This window comes from Chaetodon auriga, chromosome 13, assembly GCF_051107435.1.
Source record: "Chaetodon auriga isolate fChaAug3 chromosome 13, fChaAug3.hap1, whole genome shotgun sequence".
NCBI lineage: Eukaryota > Metazoa > Chordata > Actinopteri > Chaetodontiformes > Chaetodontidae > Chaetodon > Chaetodon auriga.
Window position 1 is genome coordinate 26,158,451 of NC_135086.1, and position 26,247 is coordinate 26,184,697.

At 42.1% G+C, this 26,247-nt stretch overlaps 1 protein-coding gene across 20 annotated transcripts in view; it reads left to right on the forward strand.

The window, feature by feature from the left end:
• Positions 1-26,247, forward strand: part of lrch1 (leucine-rich repeats and calponin homology (CH) domain containing 1) — a 210,005-nt gene that overhangs the window by 174,688 nt on the left and 9,070 nt on the right. For all 20 annotated transcript variants that reach the window (XM_076747011.1, XM_076747021.1, XM_076747016.1 and 17 more), the window contains 3 exons: positions 16,269-16,378; positions 16,916-17,053; positions 17,294-17,371. In XM_076747011.1, coding sequence (XP_076603126.1) covers positions 16,269-16,378; positions 16,916-17,053; positions 17,294-17,371 — 326 coding nt within the window. The remainder of the gene's footprint in view (positions 1-16,268; positions 16,379-16,915; positions 17,054-17,293; positions 17,372-26,247) is intronic.

Sequence of the window (26,247 nt, forward strand, 5' to 3'; positions counted from 1 at the left end):
ACCACATCTCCAGGTTTGAAGTTTCTCCTCAACTGCGACCACTTCTGGCGCTCTTGGAGGAGGGGCAGGTATTCACGAGTCCATCTTGTCCAAAACAGGTCTGCAAGATATTGCACTTGCCGTCTTCTAGCATACTGATCATCTTTGTTGAAAGTTCCAGGTGGCATACTGGGCTGTACTTTCATCAGCAGCAAATGATTAGGTGTTAAGGGCTCGATATCATTTGGATCATCAGATGGGCTTGTGATCGGGTGATTATTTATGATGTTTTCAACCTCACACATGAGGGTTTGAAGACTATCGTCTGTGAGAGTCTGTTCTTTCACCAAGGCACCAAGAATCTTCCGTACAGTGCGGATTTGCCGCTCCCAAACTCCTCCTTGATGAGAGGCAGCAGGGATGTTGAAAGTCTTTTCTGTGTTTGTCTGGTCCAAGTTCTTGATGGCTTCTCTTAATCCCTTTTCTGCACCAACAAGATTTGTGCCATTATCAGAGCGCAATAATTCGACCTGGCCTCTTCTGCTTATGAAACGGTGCAAAGCGTTGATGCAAGAGCTGGTATCAAGACTCTCTGCCACTTCTATGTGCATAGTCCTGATGGTGAGGCAGGTAAACATTACACCATAGCATTTGACAGATCCCCGGCCCTGTTTCACGTCAAAGGGTCCGAAGTAATCAACGCCTACATTCGTGAAAGGCAGCTTGTCTGGCAAAAGACGATCCTTCGGGAGATTTGCCATCTTTTGCTCTCCAACTTGACCTCATAGTCTCCTACAGACTGTACACTCTGATATGAGCTTCCTGATGGCTGAGGTTACTTGAGGTATCCAAAATTTTTGTCTTAGCTGGGACGTCATGTAACTACGACCACAATGACCAATTTTTCTGTGAACATCCTGCAGGATCAGAGTGGCAGCTCTGGAGTGTTTTGAGAGAATAGCTGGATGTTTAGCATCCTGTGGCATGGCGGAGCTGCTCAGCCGTCCTCCCACTCTCACAATGTCCCCTTGCAAAACAGGATCAAGCTTGTACAACTGACTATTTCTCTTAACAGGCAACTGATTTTGAAGAGCCTTCTCTTCTTCAGGAAACCTTTGGTTTTGACTGTCTGATGATTTCTGATTCTGCAACCATCAGCTCATCCAAGGTCAATGTTTTCTTTTCCATGACAGATTTGTCATTGTCCATGAATTGATGCACAAACACTCTCTGTTTCTCTAGATCCTTTTCTGTCTGACCAATGGAGTGTTGTAACTCTTTTCTTTTCTCTTTCAGGTGGATCAATGTTCCTTTGACTCTCAGAAGCCATGCAACTGCTGTTTTTAGTCTGTCCAAACTGGAATAATACTGAAGCAATCTGTTTACAGAATCAGACTGTTCTTCAGTACTGATGGCATTCACTGTGATGTTTTTCACTTCTGTAACATTTTGCAGGCCTTGAGTTACATTGTCCAATCTCTCTGGCCATTCACTTTTTCGCTGTAACAGAAACTGATGTCCCTGTATCCATGTTTCTCCTTGGATCAAGCTCTTAGCTTTCATTCCTCTTGTGGCCTGGTCAGCAGGATTTTCTGATGTTCTGATGTATCACCACTGTTGGGGTTGGTAGCTTTGGTTTCGTATGAGAGTAATCCTGTTTGCCACAAAGGTCTTGAAGTGAACTGTCTCATTGTAGATGTATCTAAGGACCATAGTACTGTCAGTCCAGAAAAGAGATGGCTGAAGTGGAATTTGCATTTCCTCTTGCAGCATCTTGTCCACTTTAACTGCAATGACTGGTGCAGTTAACTCAAGTCTTGGAATCGTGAGTTGTTTAAGTGGTCCAACTCTAGACTTCCCAAACACAAAAGCTCAATGGATTCTTTCCTGGTGATTCACTAGCACAAGATAAGACACTACGCCATAGGCGTTTTCACTTGCATCAGAGAAATGATGCAGCCGTGCTTCTGCTGTTTGTCCAAAATCCAGGGGCTTAACACATCGGTGTATGCTGAAGTCTGAGAGGTGAGTGAGATCTTCCAACCACTTACGCCATTGATCAACTTTCCACCCACTTATTTCCTCATCCCATCCTTGCTTTTCTTTGCACAGGTCTCTCAACAGAAGCTTAGCAGGGAGCACCACTGGCGCCAGGAAGCCAAGAGGGTCGTAGATGGAATTTATGACAGACAGAATACCTCTTCTGGTCATTGGCTTGTCTTGTAGCTGGATCCTGTAGGTCAGGCATGTCCAAACTATTCCACAAAGGGCCGAGTGGCTGAAGGTTTTCTTTCCAACCAAGCAGCAGCACACCAGACTTGACTCATTTCATCAGCTGATCTCGGTCTTCAGAGAGCTGATTGGTCAGACTTCGTGCTCTTGATTGGTTGGAGGAAAAACCTGCAGCCACACAGCCCTTTGTGGAATAGTTTGGACATGCCTGCTGTAGGTGAATGAATTATCTTCTGTGCACCAGTGTACACTGAGAGCTCTTTCAATGGGCAGAGCATTATGAGTGAGATCAAGATCTTTAAGCTCACTGGCTCGGTGTTCTTCAGGAATTGATGATAGAACCTCTCTGCTGTTGCTCACCCATTTTGTGAGGTTAAATCCTCCCTCGCAGGTTCTTTACCAAGACAACAGCTTTTTCCTCTGAACTCACAGTTGTTAAAAAATCGTCCATATAAAAATTATGTTGAACTGTTTCAACAACCTCTGGAGCAGCTGTGTCTTTTCTATCTTTTGCTGTTCTACACAAAGCATAACAAGCAACACTAGGGGAGGAGGTCGCACCGAACAGGTGGACTACAATGCGATACTCCTTTAGCGGTGCTTGTAGGTTGCCATCAGGCCACCACAGAAATCTCAACAGGTCGGCATCTGCTTCTCTCTCACCTGATAGAACCTTGATTCTATGTCAGCCATCATCGCTATTGGTTCTTCACGGAATCTAACTAAGACACCAATAAGTGAGTTGGTGAGGTCAGGGCCTTGCAGTAATGCACTATTCAGGGATACCTCTTGATACGTGACTGTGCAGTCAAAGACCACACGAATCTTCTTTTTCTTGGGGTGGTAGACCCCATGGTGAGGGACGTACCAGACCTTGTTGTCACTCTGGTCAAGCTGTTCCTGAGGAACTTCAACAGCATAGCCCTTGATGAGTAGACTACGCATGAACCCCTTGTAGTCTTCAAGAAACACTTCATTTTTTTGTAACTTCCTTTTTATACTAGCAGCTCGCTGTTTTGCCATACAGCGGTTGTTGGGCATCTTAACTGCGTCACACTTTAAAGGAAGACCCACACAGTAATGTCCATCTTCATATTTTGTTGTTCTTTGCACTGCCAGCATAAACTGTTTGTCCTCTTGAGACATCTCTTCCTTGTCGTTATAACAACATTCAGGAAAGTCTGTGTTATATTGCTGGACGAGTAGCTGTTCTATTTCTGCCACGAAGACTCTGTTCACACTGTAGTGAGGTGTATTCTCCATGGATTTTCTCTCACTGTTTACAGGTCCACAAACCATCCAACCCAGAACTGTTGCAATGGGGTATGGCCCATCATCTTGACTGTTAATTACATGCCATGGTTCCATTGCGTTAGAGTTGTTGGCTCCTATAAGCAGATCAATATTGGCATCAATGTGTGGTAAGTTCACTTCACTCAGATATGGCCATTTTTGCAGATGTTGTTGCCTCGGGATGTTTTCTATCTGAACAGGAATTTTGTTGTGTGTGAAAACCTTTGGAAGGTGAATATATACTGTGTTTTCCAGGCCACATACTTCCAGGTCTGAGAGCATGCAACTGTTCATCAGCTTCTGTCCACCAGGTTTGTCTTGATTCATCGTGCTCAATAGGATCTGAGTTGACTTTCCTTTCATGTTCAGTTTCTTTCAAAGCTCTTCTGTGCAGAAGGTGGCGGTGCTGCCAGGGTCCATGAAGGTGTATGTCTCAATAGACTTTCCACCCTTCCAAGATCGCAGCTTCACTGGAACAATAGACAATAAACACTCAACTTCTCCGGCCCCAGTATAACCAACCATTTCCTGAGCTACAGACTTCTGAGCACCTGAGACCTCCTCACTTGAAGTGCTATCATCTTTTGTTGACAGAGTTGTATTCTCTTTGCCTTCTTTGTCCACATGAAGAACATCTGGGTGTCTCTGTGAGCACTGCTTGCACACCATTCTTTTCTTGCAGGTCTTGCTAAGATGGCCTTGACACAACCCCTTCATCTTCAAGAAATCCACACGAGCTTTGTGTGTTAGTTCTTTAAACTTTGTGCATGATTCAAACATGTGATTCTTGTGGCAGAAGATACATGGTGTTTCAAAGGCATTTGCTGCTTTAAATGGAGTAGTCTGCTTCACTGATGCATTTGTCTTTTTCTTCTCCACAGACATGTTGATTGCAAAGGTACTTCCTTTCAGTCCACTTCTGGTAAAAGGTTTCTCCTTTTCTTTGTTTTTTCCTGAAGTAGATGTGCGACTGTCTTGGAGGTCTCCAAACAGTGGATCCATGGCTATTTTTGCTTGACGGTCGATGAATATAACCAAGTCAGCAAATCTTGCTCTGTATCCTCTTCCTTCCAGGATCTCATATGCCACATTTTGCCATTTTTCTTTGATCTTATATGGCAGTCTGGATACCACTATCTTCATATTTGTCGGGTTATCCATCTCCTTCATAAACTTGACATCTTCCATTGTATTAAGACAACCAGTCAAAAACACAGGAAATGCATTAAGAGATTTACCGTCTTCAGCCTTGCTCTGTGGCCACTTCAAAGCTTTGCTTCTGTGAATCCTCTGCGTGGTGGCATATGTTCGCAGCTTTGCACAAGCTCTTGTGGCTCTCCTGCAGTGTACTGTTGCAAATAATACAACTTATCCTGATCGTTATCAACTCTCTGTTCAATAGCCTGTTAAAAGGCTCTAATAAATGATCTATAGGTAAGTGGGTCACCTCTAAACTAGGGATGACGAGATTCACCGATTCATATCGGTGATCCGATACAAACGTTTGCGATGCGACTGCACCGGTAGATTCAAGGTACATTGGATATAATTTACAGGTGAATTTATAGTGCATCTCTTCTAGCCTGTCTGCATCAGTAAATTCCATGGTTAAATTGATTATTTCATGTTCTAGTACTATTCCCTGCCCTGTCGTGTTTTCCGAGGCAACCTGAATGCACCATCGCTCCTCCTTCACTGATGCAAGCGTTGTTCGCAACATAGAGGGAAACGAGAACGACGTTAGCAGCGAGGAGATATTCAGTGCACCGAAAAAGACACATAAATCAAACGTGGCAATATTTCGGGTTTTTCAAGGGAGACGGTAAATTGGACAAAATGTACGCAATCAGGTCATATTATTTGCACTATGCACGTTGTTAATACTGTGCTTTCTGAAACTGTTAAACTGTGAAGTTTTATACGATTTGTAAAATATTGTAGAGACAGAGAACATAATTCGGAGCAAGGATTGCTTATTATAAATAAAATTGAATGCTCTGTCTATATATACTGAATTATGTCTTTTTTAAAAATAGGATTTATTGGTTTGCTCAATCAAAACAAACCAAATATTACATGCATCTCTCAAATTGATACAGAGAGTAAAGCAGAGTTGTGCTATAAGAAATCTGATATGGGCATACTCTTGTACTACAACTAACTGTATCGAACTGGATCACATCATATCGAACCGAATCTCTTTGTAAGCAAGTTATCAAATCATTTTTGAATCGCATCGTGTCGTGAACAGGAGTGAACTGCATCGCATCGCACGGACAGAGGCTTCAGTGTATCGTTAATGTATCGTATCGGCGGCTGCATATCGAGATGCGTATCGAATCGGCCTCAGTGGTGGAGATATACATCCCTACTCTAAACACTGCAACATCTTTGATTGGTAGCTGAGCCTGTTTCTGCTGATTAACCAACATCTCTGTTATCATATTCTGATTTTGCATTACTTGGAGAATCCCATCACTGTTTCTGTCACAGTCTTGTCTGTCAGTGTTGTCTGTGTGCCTAACAACCTGTGGCTCTGTACTTTGTAGCAACCTGGACGGTTTCTTAGCTTCAGCTACAGGCATGTTAGTGGGTGGAGACAGTCTCCTTTCACTTTTCTTTACTTGAACTCCACTTGTTACATGTGAGCGGACATAGCTGTTCATGCCATCTTCTGATTGGTCATACTCCTTTAAAACTCTTACTTTAGCTCGTTTCTCTGCAATAGCTGCTTCTAAAGTCAGTCGTTCCAACTTGGCTTTAATGCGTGCTTCCTCCATCTCAAGCTCTTGCTTCTGACTCAAAACTGCAGCACGTTCAACATGTCCAGCTAACTTTGCTTCTTCAGTAGCACAAGCTGATGATGCTCTGGAGGATGTGACAGATGAGCGTCCCAAAAGTGAACCATTTTTTCCTGATAGTTTAACACTGCCAATCATCACTTGTGATGCACTATCTTCAAGACTCACATCATCATTAGCTGCCATATGTTCCTTTTCCTTTTTGCTTTTACTCAAAGCATCCATCCATATTTCAACCTTTTCAGCAAACTGAGTGATTGTCAGCATCTTAGGTTCAACCCAGCTGGTTTTATCTGCATTCTTCTCTTCCTATGACAGAAGTTTCCACACTTGGCAAGTTACTTCTTCAAATTCCATGACCAGAGAACAAAAATCATTGTCCATGCGCATTTGCACTTTTTGCAGATTATCATCATCACTCATCAAATTTTCAGTTTCTTTCTTCTTACCGGTGATCTTGGCTGAAACGCCTCTTCTGGCTCCAATACGTCTGCGCAACTTATCCTCCAGCACCCTCTCTGTCAGCTTAATTGGTCTCTTTTTTTCCACATCTGCTGCATCAAATTACTCCTTTTCCTCTGCCATTCTTCAGCAAAGCGATGCATAAATTGTGTGCAAATGCGTAAAAAAATGTCCACTTTACACATCTGCCCTGTGCAGCACAACTTCTGAAACATGCACAAACTTCAATGGCCTTCACAAAAGGGGAGTTATCCTAATTGCGTGCGGAGCACTCCACTGCGAAGGGAGCTTCTTCAGCTGCAACATCATCGTCGAACTTCATTCAGATCCGACTTTAAAGCCTTGTTTTAATCCATTTGCGGATGTTTCATTGCATCAAGCACATACCAAAATGTCATATTGAGTCCAGTTTCCCAGCCAGGCTTCTCCTGGATATCCTCCGGTAACGAGTTAACAAGCTTGTTACACACCCACGGCTCCGTCGTGTTAATCTTCTCCAAGCAGTTTTTCTACTAATGTTATGGCTTTCCTTCGTGGTGTCAAAGCCACGTGAGAGGCATGAAAGGCAGGGTTTTGTACAAGAATGAACGACAAAATGTATCCGATTCAAAAACAAAAGTTTACTTAAGGAAAAATCAATTTACATCCATACTCCTTCACTCCATAGAAAAACCATAGAAAAACCATGTGCTCCCTATCACCGCTCTCACGTCCAACTGAGGCCGTAGGTGACGTAATCTCCCTCAAATTCTACATTATAGATATACAATACAGATCAAAAATACAAACTGTGAAATAATGAAATTCAATCTAAATCTTAATCTATTTCTACATCTATAAATTATGGCTCCTACACCAAACAGTATTTCTTTCCTTCGCTAGATGTTAGCTCAATGAAGTCCATTTGTAAGTGATCAAAAGGTTTTTGTGGTGGTGGATGAGCACTCTGTTGTATTTGGATACATCTGCCTGCATTGTTGGTAGTACAGACCACACAACTTTGACAAAATGTTTGGGAGAAGTTAGAGAGATCATTATCTCTGTATTTCACTTATCATACCCCCTTTTGACACATGATCTCCTCCATGTGACAACTTAGCATAATGAGGAAATAAGCATTTGGGCAAACATTGTTTACCAGCATCCGCTTTGGCATTCCCCCATGAAACAAAATCATCATTGTTTGTGTGTGGTTGACATTTGCAGATAGCAACCTGTTTTGGAAGAAGGACAGCATCGAGAAGGGCAGCAACCATGGTGTGATGGGCAATGGGTTTGCCTGTGGAAGTAAAAAAATCCCTATTGGCCCAAAGATCACAATCATGTACCACTCCCAATGCATATCTGCTGTCAGTATATATGTTAGTAGTTTTATCAGAAGCAAGTTTACATGTTTCTGTCAGTGCAACCAATTCTGCTGCTTGTGCAGAATAATTTTAGGAGAGTGACTGTGCAACAGTTGTGTCATGTAGTGTTGTCATAGCAAAGCCTGTTTGGTTTTTACCGGTTGTTGAGTTTCTTAAGGCTGAACCATCCACAATCAGCGTTATAGGTCAGCGTTCGGCAAAAGTCTGTCCTGCAGATCGGGTCTGGGGGAGCAAGCTTCAGTTATGACAGCCACGCAGTCATGTGGTTGTCCATCGTCTGGTGTGGAGAGAAAAGTTGCAGGGTTAATAACACTGCATCTTTTAACAGTGATGTTAGGCATGTCAAGCAGAATTGTGTTATGTCTGAGCCACCTTGCTGTTGACAGGGGAGATGTTTTCTGTTCGAGCAAAATCATTGAAACAGCATGTGGTACCAGTCGAGTGAGCTCAGCATAGCCTACAATGTCACGTGATGCTACCGCAGCTTTTTCAGCAGCTGCCACAGCTCTAAGGCATGTAGGGAGTCCTGCAGCTGAGTCAAGTTTTGATGAGAAATAGGCTACAGGTCTCTGTCGTTCCCCATGGACTTGTGTCAGTATCAAAGTCATGTACCCTCAATTTCTGAGATGCCATTAAGGCACATTCTGATCTGTCCGATACCATGTTTCCTTAAAATCACTGTCTGCTTCCTGAGAGATGTGAGAAGTGCAGTGCAGGTTTTGTAATGTCATGATGTCAGTGTGTGGGTCTATAGTGAGTGTCTTGGCCTCCTGTGTCAGTGTCTTGTTGACAGAGTTGAGTGCAGTGTCTGGATTCTTCCACTGATAAGCATACACTAGGTCTTCCCTACCAAATCGACAAAGGATTTTGTTGGGGAATTTTCATCATAACAATACCTTGAGAAGTGGAAACCAAAACAATGCCTAGTTGACACATCAAATCTCTCTCTAACAGATTTACAGGGCAGTTTATTGACAGCAACAATGAAAAATGAATGAAAAAATAAATAAATACTTTTTTCACCAGTTTTTTGTGTAGACTCCAGATGTTGAATGGCTTGTGAAATAAGTTGTCGCTTGCTGTGTCTATTTCTGCCGTGTTTTGCATGTCAGTGGATGCATCTTTACTTATCTGCTGTGTGGAGTGATCTGCCATCTCAGCCATTGCATTGTAACCAGATGAGTCCATCACTGGCCTCTGTTCCGCCCCTATTCAATCAGCCTCGGCCTCGTTCTCCTTGTTTTTTGGATAGTCTCTATTCCAATATAAAACAAGCACCAGGTGCCCCACCTCCTGCCCCCTGTCCTTTGTTATAATGTCCTCGACCACGCCCGTGGCCACGCCCCCTACCTCTGGCTTGGTGTTCAAACACTGTGAACTGTGCCATTTGCAACCTGTCTGCCAGCTGTGCACCTTTTTTTTTTTCTTCTTTTCTTTCAGGAATTTATCTGCATGTATGGCATGTCTTTCAACTTTCTCAAGATTGCCATAGTCCCATGTCAGACAGTTACGTTTAACCATCTCACTGATTTCTGATTTGATGCCATTAATGAAGCGGTCTCACAGATGAGCCTCCCATGGGGTAACTGGGTTAGTCCCCCTCATGGCAGCGGGTCTTTGGAGGTGTGTTGTGGACCTCTGTGTACTCTGTTGACTTTAAAATGGTGCCTTGTCGTGTTCTGTGTGCATCCCGTGGGGAAGGGGTGTGTGGTGTACAATACTTGGTAGCATAAGGTAGAGGTCTCTCTCTTTCCACTCTTGGGTGAGATGTTAGTTTCTCAGGCCGTGATGGTGTGGCTAGGGCTGTAGCTGAAATTATTTCCGGAGTGCTGGCTGCTCCTCCTTGGTTCACAGCTGGTGCTGGCAGTCGGCTGGGCGGAGCCAAGTCCAGATCAGGATCTAGTTTGAGGCACTGAGATGCAGAGGTTAGTGTAGCTTTCCCTGCTTTTTGTTTTCTGTCCCTGATGTTGGCTTCAGTGAGCCAACAAGCATAAGCTCATCATTTTATTTTAAACAATTTTCCCCTTTTTTTGTTTTGCAAGTCTGATTTTTCCCTTGCTGTTGGATTTTCATGTTTTTCTAATTGTGTTAGGCTCAAACTGCCAGTACATGGAAACCCAAACTCCTGAACCCAGATTTTAATTTGGTCAGTACTTTGTTCACCATATTTTTTGATCATAAACCGAATATTGGGAGAAAACATCAGAGGTGCATTTTCAGATGCTTTACCCTTATTGCTGTTGGAACTCATTGTTGTAAAGAAAAAGAAGAGAGGAAACAAAAATGTTTTAGATTTTTAGTTTCTTCTCCTCTTTAGATGGATTTCTAAGGACCTTGGATTTTATTGTAATTTATTGCTACTTCAATTAATCAAGTGTAGATATTTACTATTTACTAAAATTTAATTTAGTTATTTTTAACTAAACTCCCCACTTTCTTTTTTGCTAGTGAGAGTGTAATGTAAAAATATTCTATTCTCCGTGTTCTTAGAACTACAAACCTAAAACTAAATTGTTGATGGTAACATTCAAAGCTTTATCAATATGCACAAGGGCTGTCTCTATGGATCTCAGACCCTACAATGGTTTCAAAAACCTGCCCTCTATGGGTCCCAGACCCAAAGCTTCCTTGATCCTACAGCGGTTTCCAAAACCTGCCCTGTTAATACTTCTATTACAACACACCCACGGTGGTTAGGGTCTTTTACTGTTTTCAAATTTGCTCACCAGAAAGACAAGGTTGTGTGCCAGAAAAAGTTCTCTGGATCATGCCAGTGAGTGGGTGTCGGTCCCCATGTGTCAGGTCCCAGAGCAAGGGAAGTTGTTAGATTACATACAATACATTATCTTGTAAACAGGATGACTTTGTTTTACCATCAGAACAATGTTAGCACAATAGGCACATCATAATGTGTTGTACAATCAGGACAAAAAGGTTCACTTAAAAAGTAATAATAACATACGTGGTGTCATGGTCAACAGATTATGACACACACACACACACACACACACACACACCTAAACACGACATAGTTATTCATTTGGCTTCAAGACAATGAATGCTTATGATTGAGTAACAGAGAAGATGAATGATAAGAATTCTCATTACAGTATTTTACCAGAATATTTCCATTTTATGCTACTTTACACTTACACTTACACTATGCTTTCATGGGAAATATTGTACTTAATACTCCACTACATTTATCAGACATTTATCCTTTTATTTTTTAATGCAGATTATACAGTTGTGCTGTGTGGATACCTATGGATACCTCATCCACCACTAGGTGAAGTAATGTCACCCAGCCGGCAGAATTCTTGAATGCACCAATTTTATCAAGGTTTATGTAATAATTTCTGTGAACAAAAGTTGCCATCTGAATAGTTTGACAGGTGTTATATTCACAGAAAATTTGTCCACACAGGGGTTTTAATGTGTAGTCAGTCAGGCAAGTTTTCAGCATGTTGCTCTACAGGTTGTTACATGTGAGCGATGAACTCTCTCCACATGACAGCTCCTGTGACAAAGCCTGAGCTAGAAGTACTCTGAGCTCTGACTGCATCTGAATGTTGCGCTTACATAAACTTACTTCATCCCTTGTGGCAGAAAAGCTTTTTCTGTGTCATTGAATATCTGAGTACAAATGTGGATATAAAGATAAGACTCAATTGATCCCACACCAGGGAAATTAAGTTGTTACAGCCAACAAGTATTACAAAAAGCAAAAACAATGGCACAGAAGGGTCAAGATAAAAAGTATACACGATATACAGTAGAATAGTAAATAAACTATCTCTATGTACATTGTGTACAGATTATAAAAATACAAAATCACATTAAAATACTATTTCCTATATTCTTATGAGAGAACTAGCAGTGTCATATGATGTACTTGAGATATACCGTTGCATGGAAAGGACACTGAATTTCACGATCTATGTATTATGTATGAATTATACAATATGTACAGTTTATAAAAATACTATTGCTAATATGGATAATAAATAGTGTTACTGCACAGTTGAGAAAAAATATATACAACTGAATAAGATGTAATGGTATTGCACCAGATGAAATGGATAATGCGAGCATATATCAGCCTTGATAAGAGCCATGCAAGGAAACAGTAGGTCTGTGATGAAGAATTGGGAAAGACAGCATCAACACGGTGCTACATTACACAATGTTGGTGTTAAACAGTCTGACAGTTTCCACAACCCCAGCAGACCACCACATAAAAAACTGCAGATACCACCACAGAGTCATAAAATGTTTTTAATAGTGATCTACATCCAAAGGACCTTAGCCTTCTAAGCAGGTGTAGATGACTTTTGGCCCCTCCTGTATAGGACATCTGTGTTGTTTGTCCAGACCAGTTTGTGGTTAAGGTGAACACCCATGTATTTGTACACATCCACAATGTCAATGCCAAAGCCCTTGATGTTCACCAGTGTAGTCTGTGGCACCTTCCTTCGGAAATCAGTCACCATGTCCTTCATCTTGCTGGTGTTTCTGTGTAGGTGGTTCAGTCCACACCGGTCTACAGAGTTGGTTATGATCTCCCTGTATTCCTTTTCATTCCCCTATGATACATGTCCAACAATGGCTGTATCATCTGAGAACTTCTGGATGTGACAGCTGTCAGTGTTGTGTCTTGTGTCTATCCCCCTAAGCAGATTGTCGATTGTGTTGAAAGCACTACAGAGGTCAAAAAACACAAGCCTCACCATCCCAGTGTTCTCCAGGTGAGAAAGATATTGATGGAGCAGGGTGATGACTGCATCCTCTATTACTGTATGAATGTGTGTGTGAGTAGGTAAAAGCAGACTTTTATTGTAAAGGCACTTTGAGTTGTCGTCGGGTTATATAAATACAGTGTGTTTACCATTTAGAGTTTTCAACCAACTCACCCTGGAGTTGATATTACTCTGTGCTGCCAACCTTTCAATGTAGTTTGTCATGAGATTTGGTATTCTGTGAATTCTGTACCATTTTATGAGCAGGCCCACTGTTACATTACCCACTTCAGGGGCCACAGTCATTACTCCTCAACCCCAAGGAATTTTGTTAAAAAAGTTAAGCAACCTAATTCACATTTTTAAAGTTGTATATGCAGAGACTCAACACCAAATGGCCTCTTCAAACTATTACATTAAGATACAAATACAAAATCAATGGATTGTTGAATGAGTTGAATATTACATACTGTGCAAATTCGTAGTACTCACCTTGAATTAGATCAAGCATTTTCCGGTTTTAATCACAACCATTCTAGCACAGTGGAGTCTCTGTCAAATTGAAAGGTGGTTTTGGTGATGTTCTCTGATTCAAAGACCAGCCCCCAAAATTCAGCAGACTGCAACTTTGCTCTTAGTTTGTACAGTGCTCTGCATTATCCATGTTCTCCGCCTTCTTTATAGGTAGTGGTATGCTAAAGTAGCCATTTACTGGCTATTTCTGGACATCTGTCAAAGTAGAATACTTCTTTAGCCAAAAGTGTTGACAAGAAACACATGTAGACAAGAAATGTACATTGATGACAAATGACAGTTGTTGCTGTCTTCTTCTGTTAAGTTTTATGGCAGTTGGCATCCATAAGTGTTGCATCACTGCCGTCTGCTGGATTGTTACGTCACAATGCAAACGATTTACAGTGTCCACCCAAAGTGATCTCATTCATGACATTATCCATTCCATAAACCAAATCCAATTCAATTGCTGCCTGGTATGCAGTGCCTATTACACTTTGCTTGTGACTGTATTGTTGTGTTCTTTTCTGTTTGGAGTTTGGTTTGGTTTTTCTGTCTCTCTGTTTTCAGCAGGGGAGGTGTGGCTGGGCTGAGCAGAGGGCAGACGGCGCACCTGATGCTCATCAGCCAATTCTCCCTGCATTTAAACAGCATGGCGGCTCTGCCTCGCTGCCAGATTGTTTAAGCTCATGCGTAAAACTTTCCAGCCTGTACCTTGTCTCTTCAAACCTAGTCTTGTCAGTTACCTCTGCCGCTGTTGAGCGAGTCTAGTTTGGTTTAACTTCATGTTCTCTAGCTTTCTCTCGTTTCTTTGTTCTTTAAAAAAAATATATATTATATATATATATGTGTGTGTGTGTGTGTGTGTGTGTGTGTATATATATATGTATGTATAGATATAGTGTTTATTGCTCCTACCTGCTAGTTGACTCTTTTGTGTTTTGGGCTGATTTTGTGTTAATCTCTGGGTTTTGCTTTCTTGTTGTACTGTGCCCGTTTATTGGAGAATAAACCGTTGTGTTTTTGTAACAGCTCCGTGCGTTTCTGTGCTTTTTGTCTGCCCTGGGGATCCTACGAAAAACACTCCGATCCTTCAGATTGTAACAATGCTGTGTTTGATATAACTGGATGTTGAGCATTTCCATTGTCACACATGCATAACTGCATACCAATTATCTGCACCACTGGTTACAAATAAGTTTTGTTGCGTGAACGCATGTCAAGTGTCATTTGCATCGATTGAGTCTCACAGTCAGTGTGTGAGAGTTGGCAGCCCTGTGTTAGTGTTAACTGCTGTAGCTATCTACAGCTGATTGTTTTGAGGCTGATGCAACAGATCTCACTGACACTTTGGCATCTTACACTACTTTTTCAAGTAGCATTAGGATGTGTAACTTCTTCCAAGAGACAGAAGATCAGGAAGGCTTAATAACCTAAGTCATCAAAAAGGTGTAACAGGATGTACGTCCTGTATCCCCTCAGGAAGTTTAACCTGCCTCAACAAGTGCTGATCCAGTTCCACACAGGAATAATCCAGTCTGTTCTATGCACATCCATCATCATCTGGTTTGGGTCTGCCACCAAATGGGACAAGAACAGACTGGAACGGACTAGAAAGACTGCTGGGAAAACCAGCCCTCCATTCAGGACTTACACACCTACCCACTGACGAAAAGGGCAGGAAGCATCATTGCAGACCCCTCAGATCCTGGACACAAGCTGTTCCAACTTCTCCCCTCTGGCAGGCGCGGAAGATCACTGAATGCCAAGACAACCAGACACAAAAACACTTTCTTCCCTCAAGCCATCACCCTGATGAACAGTTAGCTCATAATACAGTGTCACAAACCTTCTGATACCAAAATATCCACTAACTGGATTTATAATCCATTAAAGCAGGGTTCAGTGTCACTGTCTACATAAATACCTGCACATTGTAAATTTCACTGTATATGTTGTTTATTGCCTCATTATTCTTTGTTTATTTAGGATTTATTGTTTATTTTAGATTTTTGCACGGCTTAACCTGTTCAGTCTTTTGTTTTTTGTCTTTTGTCCTCATTGAGCTGTATGTATTTTATTTTCTATGGAGGTACATTGAGTGCAATGTTAACATGGGTGCACACATATTTGGCCAATAAAGCTGATTCTGATTCTGATAAAATCTATGAGCAACAGTTGTCATTTTAGATGTCAAAACCATGGTTGTCTGCTGTTTTTGTGTACTTCTGTCTGAAATCAAGTAACAAAAAAAAAAAAAAAAAAAAAACTTACCCTGAATTTTGAGTGGTAAAAGTGCCACAGCTCTTATTGTAAATTGGCTATATGTGGTTTCTAAAGTAGAAAGCTTGAAAGAGTACCTGGCATTCTACATAAACACTTTAAATGAACCACTAAAGCTTTAAGAAAGTTACCTTTTCCCTCAAGATGCTGAACAGTGCAGTCAGCCTGATATTGTAGGTTATTTACTGAGATCACCACCATTTCTAATTAACTTAAGACTCTGAGTATGAGGTCAAGCAAATATTTTGGAAAGATCCACATGTCCTTTGTGTTCAGGATCAACTCTATTGCTATAATTTCACTGGTTCTTTTCTGGTGTGAACTTGTGTGATTTGTGTATTTGAGCTCATGACATCAGAAAGATCTTGAAGCAATCATGATTATTCTGCACTGGTACCAGCTTGTGAAACTGTCCTGATCTTGACATTTTTTTCCTCCTCAGAAGTCAGAGACTTATCACTGTCCAAGAGGTGCAATTAGTTTTTTTAAGTTTGAGATGTGTTGTTTTTCTTCTTGTGTGGACCTTAATTGGGTTATTGTGTTTTTGCTGTCTCAGTCCAACGCTGCCTGTTCTTTTGTTGTTGTTGTGTTTGTTGCAGTGTTCCTGCGGAGCCACAAGAGTCTGGAGTCTGTTGATCCTCAGTTCACCATGCGAAGAAAGATGGAGCAGCTGCGAGAGGAACTGGAGCTCATGGAGCAACTACGAGATGTGAGACACACTTAACCTCACTGTTTACTAATTTTTAGTAATCACATTTTTCTGTGATTTAAGGAAAATTCTGTTCTGTTTTGGGGTGTGTTTTTTGTTTTGTTTTTATACAACCTGGGTCTTGATTTTGTACTTCTGTCCACCAATTCAATCAGTGATTAAAAATATTTATTTACCATGTTTAGATCTGGGAACATGACATCAAGACAGCACAGACAGGGCAGATGATCACGTTTTAAATCAGACCCCAATCAAACCAAACCCCAATCTGTGTTGTTGTAAACTGTGTAAATGGAAAATGGCCTGTATTTGTATAGCGCTTTGTCTTTGTGGCATAGTTGCGCTTTGCTCAACACATTATTATATACTAACTGGAAAAATTACATTAAAAACTTGCATAGCCACTGGACAGTGTCTTATACTGTTAGTAGTGTCGAACTGAGGCAGAGCGATACTTTAAATTTTGTGGACTGACTTTCTTTTTTAACGTTAACCCATATTCACACATACCTATTGATATTGTTGTTTACTCCTCAGAGCATCGAGAGCAGACTGAAGGTGGTCCTTCCTGAGGACCTAGGATCATCTTTGATGGATGGCATTGTGCTCTGTCATCTGGCTAATCATATTCGCCCACGTTCTGTTGCCAGCATCCACGTTCCCTCGCCTGCAGTGGTACTTCTCAAACTATCCGTCATGACCTTTGACCCCTGAGATGAATATTCTTAATACTCTGAAACCAAAGTGCATAAAATGTAACACTCCAGAGATTCTGTTGTGACATATTCTCTTTAAACAAGTTGTACATAAGACTGGTGATTATCGAAATGGAAATGTATTTTGTTTGCAGGATCATAAGTGTAGGAAAGTATTCCTTCTGTATAAATGCATCTTTGTGTTACTATGTGTTTCCAGCCCAAACTCAGCATGGCCAAGTGTCGGAGAAATGTGGAGAACTTCCTGGATGCCTGCAGAAAAATTGGTGTACCAGAGGTAAGACCAACCTGTTCTCACTTCCAACTGTCACATATGGGCACTAGGGTCAGAGCCCCTTGATGTCACTTTACAAAGCACTGGGTACCCCTTTATTGTGTTTTTCCAACGTGCATGGTAGTCTGATAGACTTCTATAGGGCTGTTCTCACTCCCAATGCATCAAATGACATCGTATAAAGAGCAAGAAAGGTCCACCTATAGAGGAGTTTGGGGTGGGTGAATGGGTCAAGCACAGGACCTCAACCCAGGAAACCTAGATTCATGTCCAATATGAAACCAAAAGTGGAGGCTTTTTTTTTTTTTTTTTTGTATGTGAAGTAAGGTAACAAACCTAACCAAGTAGTTTTGGTACTTAAACCTAACCAAAGTGCCACTGTTTCACAACGTTGACCTTGTGATTATTGTTGTCCTCAGCAAGCTTTATTTTGGAAAGAACTGGACATTCTTAAGCTTATGTTGCTTTATCCCTGCTAACTTGACTGTGGAGCCCTGGATGTTGAAAAAATGACTAAAGGTACCCAGTGTCTTAAAAGTGACACCAGGGTGCCCTGACCAAGCTTCTATATGTGATGAATTGGAGATGAGAATGTGCTGGTAAGACATGCCACTTTATACAATAATCACACCGCCACCCTGTTCAAGCTGTGACAACAGTATAGTCACCTCTGAACTGGGGGTCATTTTCAAGTTTCTTCCTGTTTCTTCCAAAACTTACCACAAGTAACATTTCTGATATGGCATCAAACACTGAAGACTTTTTCTGTTAAACTCTTATCAAACTCAAAGATTGATCTTTTATGTAAAATGTAAAAAATTCCAATATGGTCACTGGTATTATTGTATACAGTATTGACCACACCATGAGAGCACCAGTTTCAGCTTTTCACATTGATTGCTGAAATTTGAATAGTTGAATATTGTCAGATTGCCACAATTTGCATCATAAATTCATCGTGAAGTTTTCAGTTCTCAGTTATAATATAGCCAAATCTGAATCCACTGACATGACACAAATCTCGGAGGTTGAGGTCGTGACCATATAGATCCAGTATGATTTATACTTCCCGAGGATATCATATCGCCAATGTCCACCAAGCATAAGATGCTCCTCATAACTCCAGAAATTGCCTGAGTATATTCCTTTAGTGTCAAAGTAATCCAGTGATAGTCATCTGGCATCCATTGTTACACTGCAAACGGGAACTGCTAATGGCTAACTACATACAAATGTAATAAAAAAAACAGGGCCCATATTGTAGTCCATTGAATCCTTAGCAACATGATGCGCCCTGTTCCCATTTCCAAAACATTGTGGGAATTGGGGGCAGACATTGTTCTGATTTTATTTAAGGGGTGGGCCACAGTGCCAGACTTTGAAAACATCTGTTGTAGAGGATTGGTGCATTTAATCAGTAGTTTTATCTGGGTATGCCAGATAACCAGAGTAACTGATTTACAAAGTAGGCAGCCCCTCTGCTGCTCAAGGACATTCTGAAAATCAGCCCACAGATTTTAACCAGCAACCTCATACCTGAAAACACCCCCAGTTCATCAGAAAAACTTCTAGCAGTTTCACTTTGTCATTGTTTTTTTTTTTTTTTTTTTTTTGGCTTCAGTTGACTGATTGTTGATCAAATATACACAATAAACAAAAGGAACTGTGAAGGTGTCCTGCAAATAAATGTGTTTGCAGGGTCACATTAATGACAATGCAACATTAGCAGCTACATTTTATGTATGTCAGGTGAAAACTGAAACTGAGAATTTTTATTGGACACCAGTGACGACACTAAACTGTAAAACAGATCTGGGAGGAAGACTGTTGATTCCATTTTTAGCAAGCTATTTGTCCCAGGATCCTCCTGAAATCAGAACTGATGCCTGAAATAACATTTTGTTACAGAAATATGACATCAAATGATCCTTTAAATTTTCCACTTTCAGGCCTATTGAAAGAGCCCTCTATATTTCCTTCAAAATCAAAAAGAGAGTAACAATATACTCATGGCTGCCTGGGAGATCCTAATCTCAAAGCCAAGATCTACTGAATGCACATCTGAATATGTGTCTGCTACTACCAAATTATGTTTCTATCTCTAATTTAAAACTTTGGGACCAATAAACATTTTCCCAGGACTGGTTTACTGTTCCTGCCTGACTCCTCATTGCTTCTAAACGGAATTCTAAATGTTGACATTTAATGCTGAATCACCATTGCTTTGCTGCTTGTGGCTTCCGGCTTCCTCCATCATGACAGGAGTCAAACAAAACAACAGCCTCAGTCTGAAACAGAGCTGTTAGTGTGTGTGTGTGTGTGTGTGTGTGTGTGTGTGTGTGTGTGTGTGTGAGAGAGAGAGAGAGAGAGAGAGAGAGAGAGAGAGAGAGTGGAAAGAGGGAGAGAGTGGAAACTTTTGATTTCCTTTTTTTCTGTAAAAAAGATCTACTGTATGCTTAGCATGCAGACTGGATGTGTAAAAAGAGAATGCAGTGAGTCAGTACAGGTATAGCAGCTGAACAAGTGTCCTGAAACTGTCCAGTTACTGTTCATATGGTCTTACTGGTGGATTCTGGGAAATACAGCAGCAGGAAAGAGAAAACCAAAGTAAAAGTTCAACATTTTGAAAAATACACTCCATGGCTTTGTGGCCAAGAGTTAGGTGAGAAGATCAATAGCACTCTCATATCTGTATCCTAAATATGAAATAGGATAGGCTCAGACTACTAGCCATAAGATTCATAAATGCAATATGCACTAACAATCTTGAGAGTCAATGTAAAATACTACTGTGGGGTTTAAACATCATCAAACTTTTTGGCCTTTTTTATGGCATTTACTATTTTTATTTTTTTAGAATCTGTACAAATGTACATATGCATAGTTCTTTTTCTATTCTGTATCCTGTTTACTTTTTTATTTTGACCCCTTTATGCCACTGTGCTTACTCTTTGTAATACTTGCTGGCTGTAATTACGGAATTTCCCCAGTGTGGGATCAGTAAAGTCTTATCTTATCCTTGGCCTGGCTTAGCTTGTTGACACCATTATTTCATTTATCTAGGTACATTCAGTGCTTTCCACAATCAATGGTGTTTACATTCCTCGGTAACGGATATCTTCATTGTGTACTCCTGCACCATTTGGTGAGCCTGGGTCAACAAGGTCTGCATCAGGCGGTGGGGAATCAGGACACCCTGATGAGAAGTGGGCTACTGAAACTAGACATAGATGGACAAAAGCAGAAAACCTTGAACTCTTGGAATGCTACCAGACAAGTAACCCTAGAGACAGGGGGTACGTGAAGAGGATGTGGGATAACTGGTTGCGCTGAAACCCAACATCTGAACTAACAATGAAACAACTGCTAGCTCAGTGTTCCAATATCTGCAAACGGCAGTTGCTATCACAACTAGAGATTGATTACATACAACACCAATGCTATTGGGAGCCAGGACGACAAGTCAGAGGGGAGGTATAATCATCCTCCCCACACTCCGGGATTAGGTACCAAGCCCCAGCAACCGACAGCCTTAACACAAGGGCAACTGACCTGCGATTGCAGATCATGGCTAAGCAAAGCACCTGGCATCCCTGGACCCTGTGTCGGGTCCAGGCTGAGTGATAAAGTACCCTCTGGAAGTCTCCTTGAAGATGTGAATGCAGTACTACGATGGCCACAGACATCCAAGAAAGAGTGTCAGGTATGAAGAGCTGGACAGGACCAGGCCGCAGACATGATCCACACCTACTGGCTAAAGAAGCTAACTGCAGTCCATGAACGCCTGGCAGTACAGATGAACCAACTACTGATGGATGGGATCCAGTGGTTCACCGAAGGACAGACGGTCCTGATCATGGAGAAGGGTGCGGTCCCATCCAATTATTGGCCAACAACCTCTCTCTGTATAACATGGAAGCTCCTGTCAGGCATCACACCGGCTAAGATGAAGAGGCAAATGGTCCAATATACGAGTGGGGTCCAGAAAGGAATTAGTAGCAATACCAGGGGAGCCAAGCACCAGCTACTGGTCAATAGAGCAGTCAACCAAGACTGCAAGACAAACCAACTTGTGTGCTGACTGGATTAACTACAAGATGGATCCTGGAATGCTTGGAATTGTGCAACATCAAAGGGGCCTGTGGAAAATGACTCTGGAGGTCAACTCAAAGCCAGTTGCATTAGTCACCATCAAGTGTGGCATATACCAAAGTGATGCACTATCACCACTGCTGTTCTGCAAAGGCCTGAAACCCTTCAGCCAGATCATCTCAAAGAGTGCCTATGGATACTGGTTCTGAAGTGGAACGACCAATAACCACCTCCTCTATATGAATGACATAAAGCTGTTTGGCAGGAATGAGTAAGACATCGACTCCCCAATCCACATCTTCAGGATCTACAGCAACAACATCAGGATGTCAGTTGAACTAGATAAATGTGGGTGGATGGTATCAAGAAGAGGGTAGATGATCAGAACCGAGGGGGATAAACTGCCAGATGGCAGCATCGCAGATGTTCAGGACAGCTACAAATACCTTGGGTTACCACAGGCAAATGGGAACCATGAGGAGGTTGCAAGGACGTCAGCCAGAGCCAAATACTTACAATAAGTAAGGCAGGTCCAGGCTATCAACACATACTTGCTGCCAGTCATCAGATACCCTGCTGTTATAATCAGCTGGCCAGAGGAGGACATAGAAGCCACTGATATCAAGACAAGGAAGCTCCTCACAATGCATAGAGGGTTTCATTCCAAGTCCAGCACCCTTAGACTGTATGCTAAGTGGGCAGAGGGAGGCTGAGGACTGGTGTGCGTCAGAGCCACTGTCCAGGAGGAAATAACGAAGATCAAGGAATACGTCCTTAATGGCAGGCACAGTGTACAGGAACATCTGTATCGACTATGGGCTGGAAGCCCCAAGGTCAAAATGGTCGACACCCCCTAAAGTGGTGGAGAATGACCGCGCCAAAACTTGTGGGACTTCCAGATCGAAACTGACAAGGTGGTGGTGGCTAACCAACCAGACATCGTGTTGACAGACAAACAGAAGAAGGCAGTAGTGATAGAAGTAGCGATTCCGAGCAACATCAAGAAGGAAAAATACCTAGAGTTGAAAGAGGAGCTAAAGAAGATGTAGGAGTAAAGGCAACAGTGGTACCAGTGGTAATCCGAGCATTGGGGGCAATGACCCACAAACTGGGAGAGTGGCTTCTGCAGATTCCAGGAACATCTGAGGTCTCTGTCCAGAATCCTACAGCCTAGGAACAGCTAAGATACTGTAGCTGCCAGCATCTTACACCCTGCTGTTATGGGCTGGATTGCCCAAGGGGCATCTTTGCACAGCACCTGGGGTCTTGTCTGCTGTGGTAGATCCTGGCCTCTATTGACTTTGTGTTCAAGGCTTGCTCTTGTGTAGCCATGATCAGCGCCTCTGTGCTGTCTTTCAGTCCAGCCTTTTCCACCCACTGGTATGTTTTCGCTATGTCAGCCATGGTACATGCCATGCAGGGGCTTGTCTATCCATGCCAACTCTTCTGGCTCCTCCTTAATGGTCTTCTGCTGCCTGAGGCATTCACTCAGCAGGTCATCATTGGGGTCATCTTCCTGATGTACTCCCAGAGGCTTGCTGTTTGCTCCTGGATAGTGGCTCTGACGCTCACTAGTCCGCAGCATCCTGTCTTCCACTTAGTGTATAGCCTCAGGACGCTGGACTTAGGGTGAAACCCTCCATGCATCGTAAGAAGCTTCCTTGTCTTGATATCAGTGGCTTGCATTTCTTCCAGTGGCCAGGATATTATACCAGCAGGGTATCAGATTACTGGCAGGGCGTAGGTGTTTATTGCCTGGATCTTGTTCTTGCCATTCAGCTAACTCTTGAGGACCTGCCTCACCCTCTGAAGGTATTTGGCTGTGGCTGATCTCTGTGTTGCCTCCTCATGATTGCCATTTGCCTGTGGGATCCCTAGATATTTGTAGCTGTCCTGATCATCTGCTATGTTGCCTTCAGGTAGTTCAACCCTTTCAGTGGCGATCATCTTCCCTCTTCTGTACACCATCCGTCCACACTTATCCAGTCTGAATGACGCCCGATGTCATTGCTGTATATCCTGGTGAGGTGAGTGAGGGAGTCAATGTCACGCTCACTCTTGGCATACAGCTTGATGTCATCCATGTAGAGGAGATGGCTGATTGTCCCACTTCGGAATCGTTATCCAAAGCCACTCTTGGTGATGATCTGGCTGAGGGGATTTAGGCCTATGCAGAACAGCAGGGAAGACAGTGCATCTCCTTGGTATATACCACATTTGATGCTCACTTCTGCAATTGGCTGTGAGTTGGCTTCCAGAGTTGTCTTCAACAACCCCATCGAGTTCTTGATGAAGGCTCTAAGTGTCCTGTCGATCTTATACAGGTCTAGGCACTTCAGTATCCATGTGTGTGGCATCGAGTCATAGGCCTTCTTGTAGTCAATCCAGGCAGTGCACATGTTGGTACTCCTGGTCTTACAGTCCTGGGTGACTGCCCTGTCAACCAGTAGTTGGTGTTTGGCTCCTCTGGTGTTGTTACCAATTCCTTTCTGTGCTCTACTCATGTACTGATCCATGTGCCTACTCATCTTAGCCGCCATGATGCCTGACAGGAGCTTCCATGTTGTACTCAGGCAGGTTATAGGCCGGTAGTTGGATAGTACCAGTGTTATGCGATGCCCCCTTCTCCCAGATACTCTTCCAGTAGAGCTCAGTTTCAGACTTTGGTGGGTCTATCTGGTTCCTTTTACTAACCTGCCATTGAGAGTAGAGAACAGTCTATTTATTCTCCTGGTCTCAGCCTCTCTGCTGTATCTCTTAAGGCGGGTAGCCAGAGCTGTGAGCCTCTGCTTGGCAGTCTCCAGAGCTTCATCTATGGATAGCTTGTTGTATCTCCTTGGCACTTCCTTCCTGATCTTTACACCTTTCCATAGCTCAGTTAGCAAGCTAACCTCCCTCCTTGTTGCCGTGATCTTGCTCTCCAGTCTCCTCTTCCATGGAGGGTTCCCCTGCTCTTTCCGGCTACTGCTGTTCATCTTGTAGCCTAGCATGCGCAGGATGACTGTTGCTGCTGCATACATCAGCTGATTCATCTAGAGATTCATCTGGTACTTTGTCTCTTAGCCTTGGCAGGTAGGTAGTTGTGTTCCCCCCAGGATTCTGTTATCTGTTCTCTTAGGTCAGCTGCCCTTGTGTTCAGGGTGTCTGTGCTTCTTGGGGCTTGGTACCCAATCTCCTTAACTGGGGGATGCAGATGTCATCCCTGCACTGCACTGACCTGTCGTCCGTATATATATATATATATATATATGTGTGTGTGTGTGTGTGTGTGTGTGTGTGTGTGTATATATATGTGTATATGTATATATACACACACACACACACACGTATACATATACATACATACATATACACACACACACACACACACACACAGTGTGTGTGTGTGTGTGTCTGGGTTAAACAGACAGTGAGTTTATTTATTTATTTACATTTGGACCGAACCAGGTGAGCAGATACCCCTGTTTCCAGGCTTTGTGCTAAGTTACCCGGCTGCTACCTGAAGCATCATATCTACTGTACAGGCATGTAGGGTTATCAATCTTCTCATCTAACTCACAGCAAGAAATGTCTGACTATTCCCTTAAATCTGCAATAACAGGAATAAACAGAAGTGTTATACACACCTACAGTAAAGCTACAGCGGCAATGGTGGTTGTGGAAACCTTAAGTTTGTGTTTATTACATTTTGAAATGACAAAACAACATTCTTAGACTTTCTCACTTGTCTAAAGTGAAATACCAATTAAAGGCTACTTTTTGTATTTACTACTTTTGCCATTTTAAATGTATGTATTTCATTATATGTTTATATTTCATATTTTTAGGTTTTAACTTTAACATCTAAAATTAAAATGCTTTTTTTTTTCATCTACAAAATATTGTTTTCATGTGGCTCTTTGAGGAAAAAATGAAAAGAATGAATGAAAGACTTTTTTTTTTTGCATTGTTTATCTGAATTGACTGGTTGATCTTTGACCTCCATCTCTGCTGCTGTTTGTTGCCAGCCTCTGTGTGAACTAGCAGGCTACCTGCTGCGTGAATGCTTTACTGACCATGCTTCTGTAAGCTAATGTGTTAAAGGTTCCTCAAGCTAGTGTATTAATAACTTTTATGCTAATGTCCTAGCCTTCTGTGCTGTTGGCTGACTGTGCTGGCTTTCCCATTAGCCATTCTATTCCTCATTATGGTCTGCTTGCTGGGAGAGAAGAGAGGTTACCTGTCAGGGTTTCAAAACAGTTCTTCATCCTCTCAGTAAGCATTCCTGCTCATTGCCATGATAATCTCTGCTTGGCCCCGTCCCACCTCACCCCACCAGCTCACACTCTTGTCTATGACCTTTGACCTCGGTGTCCATTGGTTAACCTCCTGCCTTTTCTTTCTCTTTTTACTTTATGGCTGGATCGCACCTTGTCTTCCTCCTCCTCCCTCTTCCTCTTCTCTTTATTGACATTTCTTCTTTCCTACATTTTTTCACTTCTCATATTTCTGTTTTCATTTTCCTCTCGGTAATTTCAAACTGCCTCTGAACTTTCTGTTTTGGTCAATGGTTTGTGCATTTCTCTTGTCCTCATCCTCTTCATCGTATATCCTTGTTCTCTCTGCTCTTTTTTTCTCTCATACCTTCATTCCATCATCTATACCCTCTTTTCCCCCATTTTTCCCTCTTTGCTCCCTCAATTGTATCCTTCTTTATTTTTATTTTCACCATCATCATTTTCATCAAATCTTTTTTTTTTTCTATCATGTTTTTTCTTCACTTCTAATCTCCTCCTTCTCTCATCTTC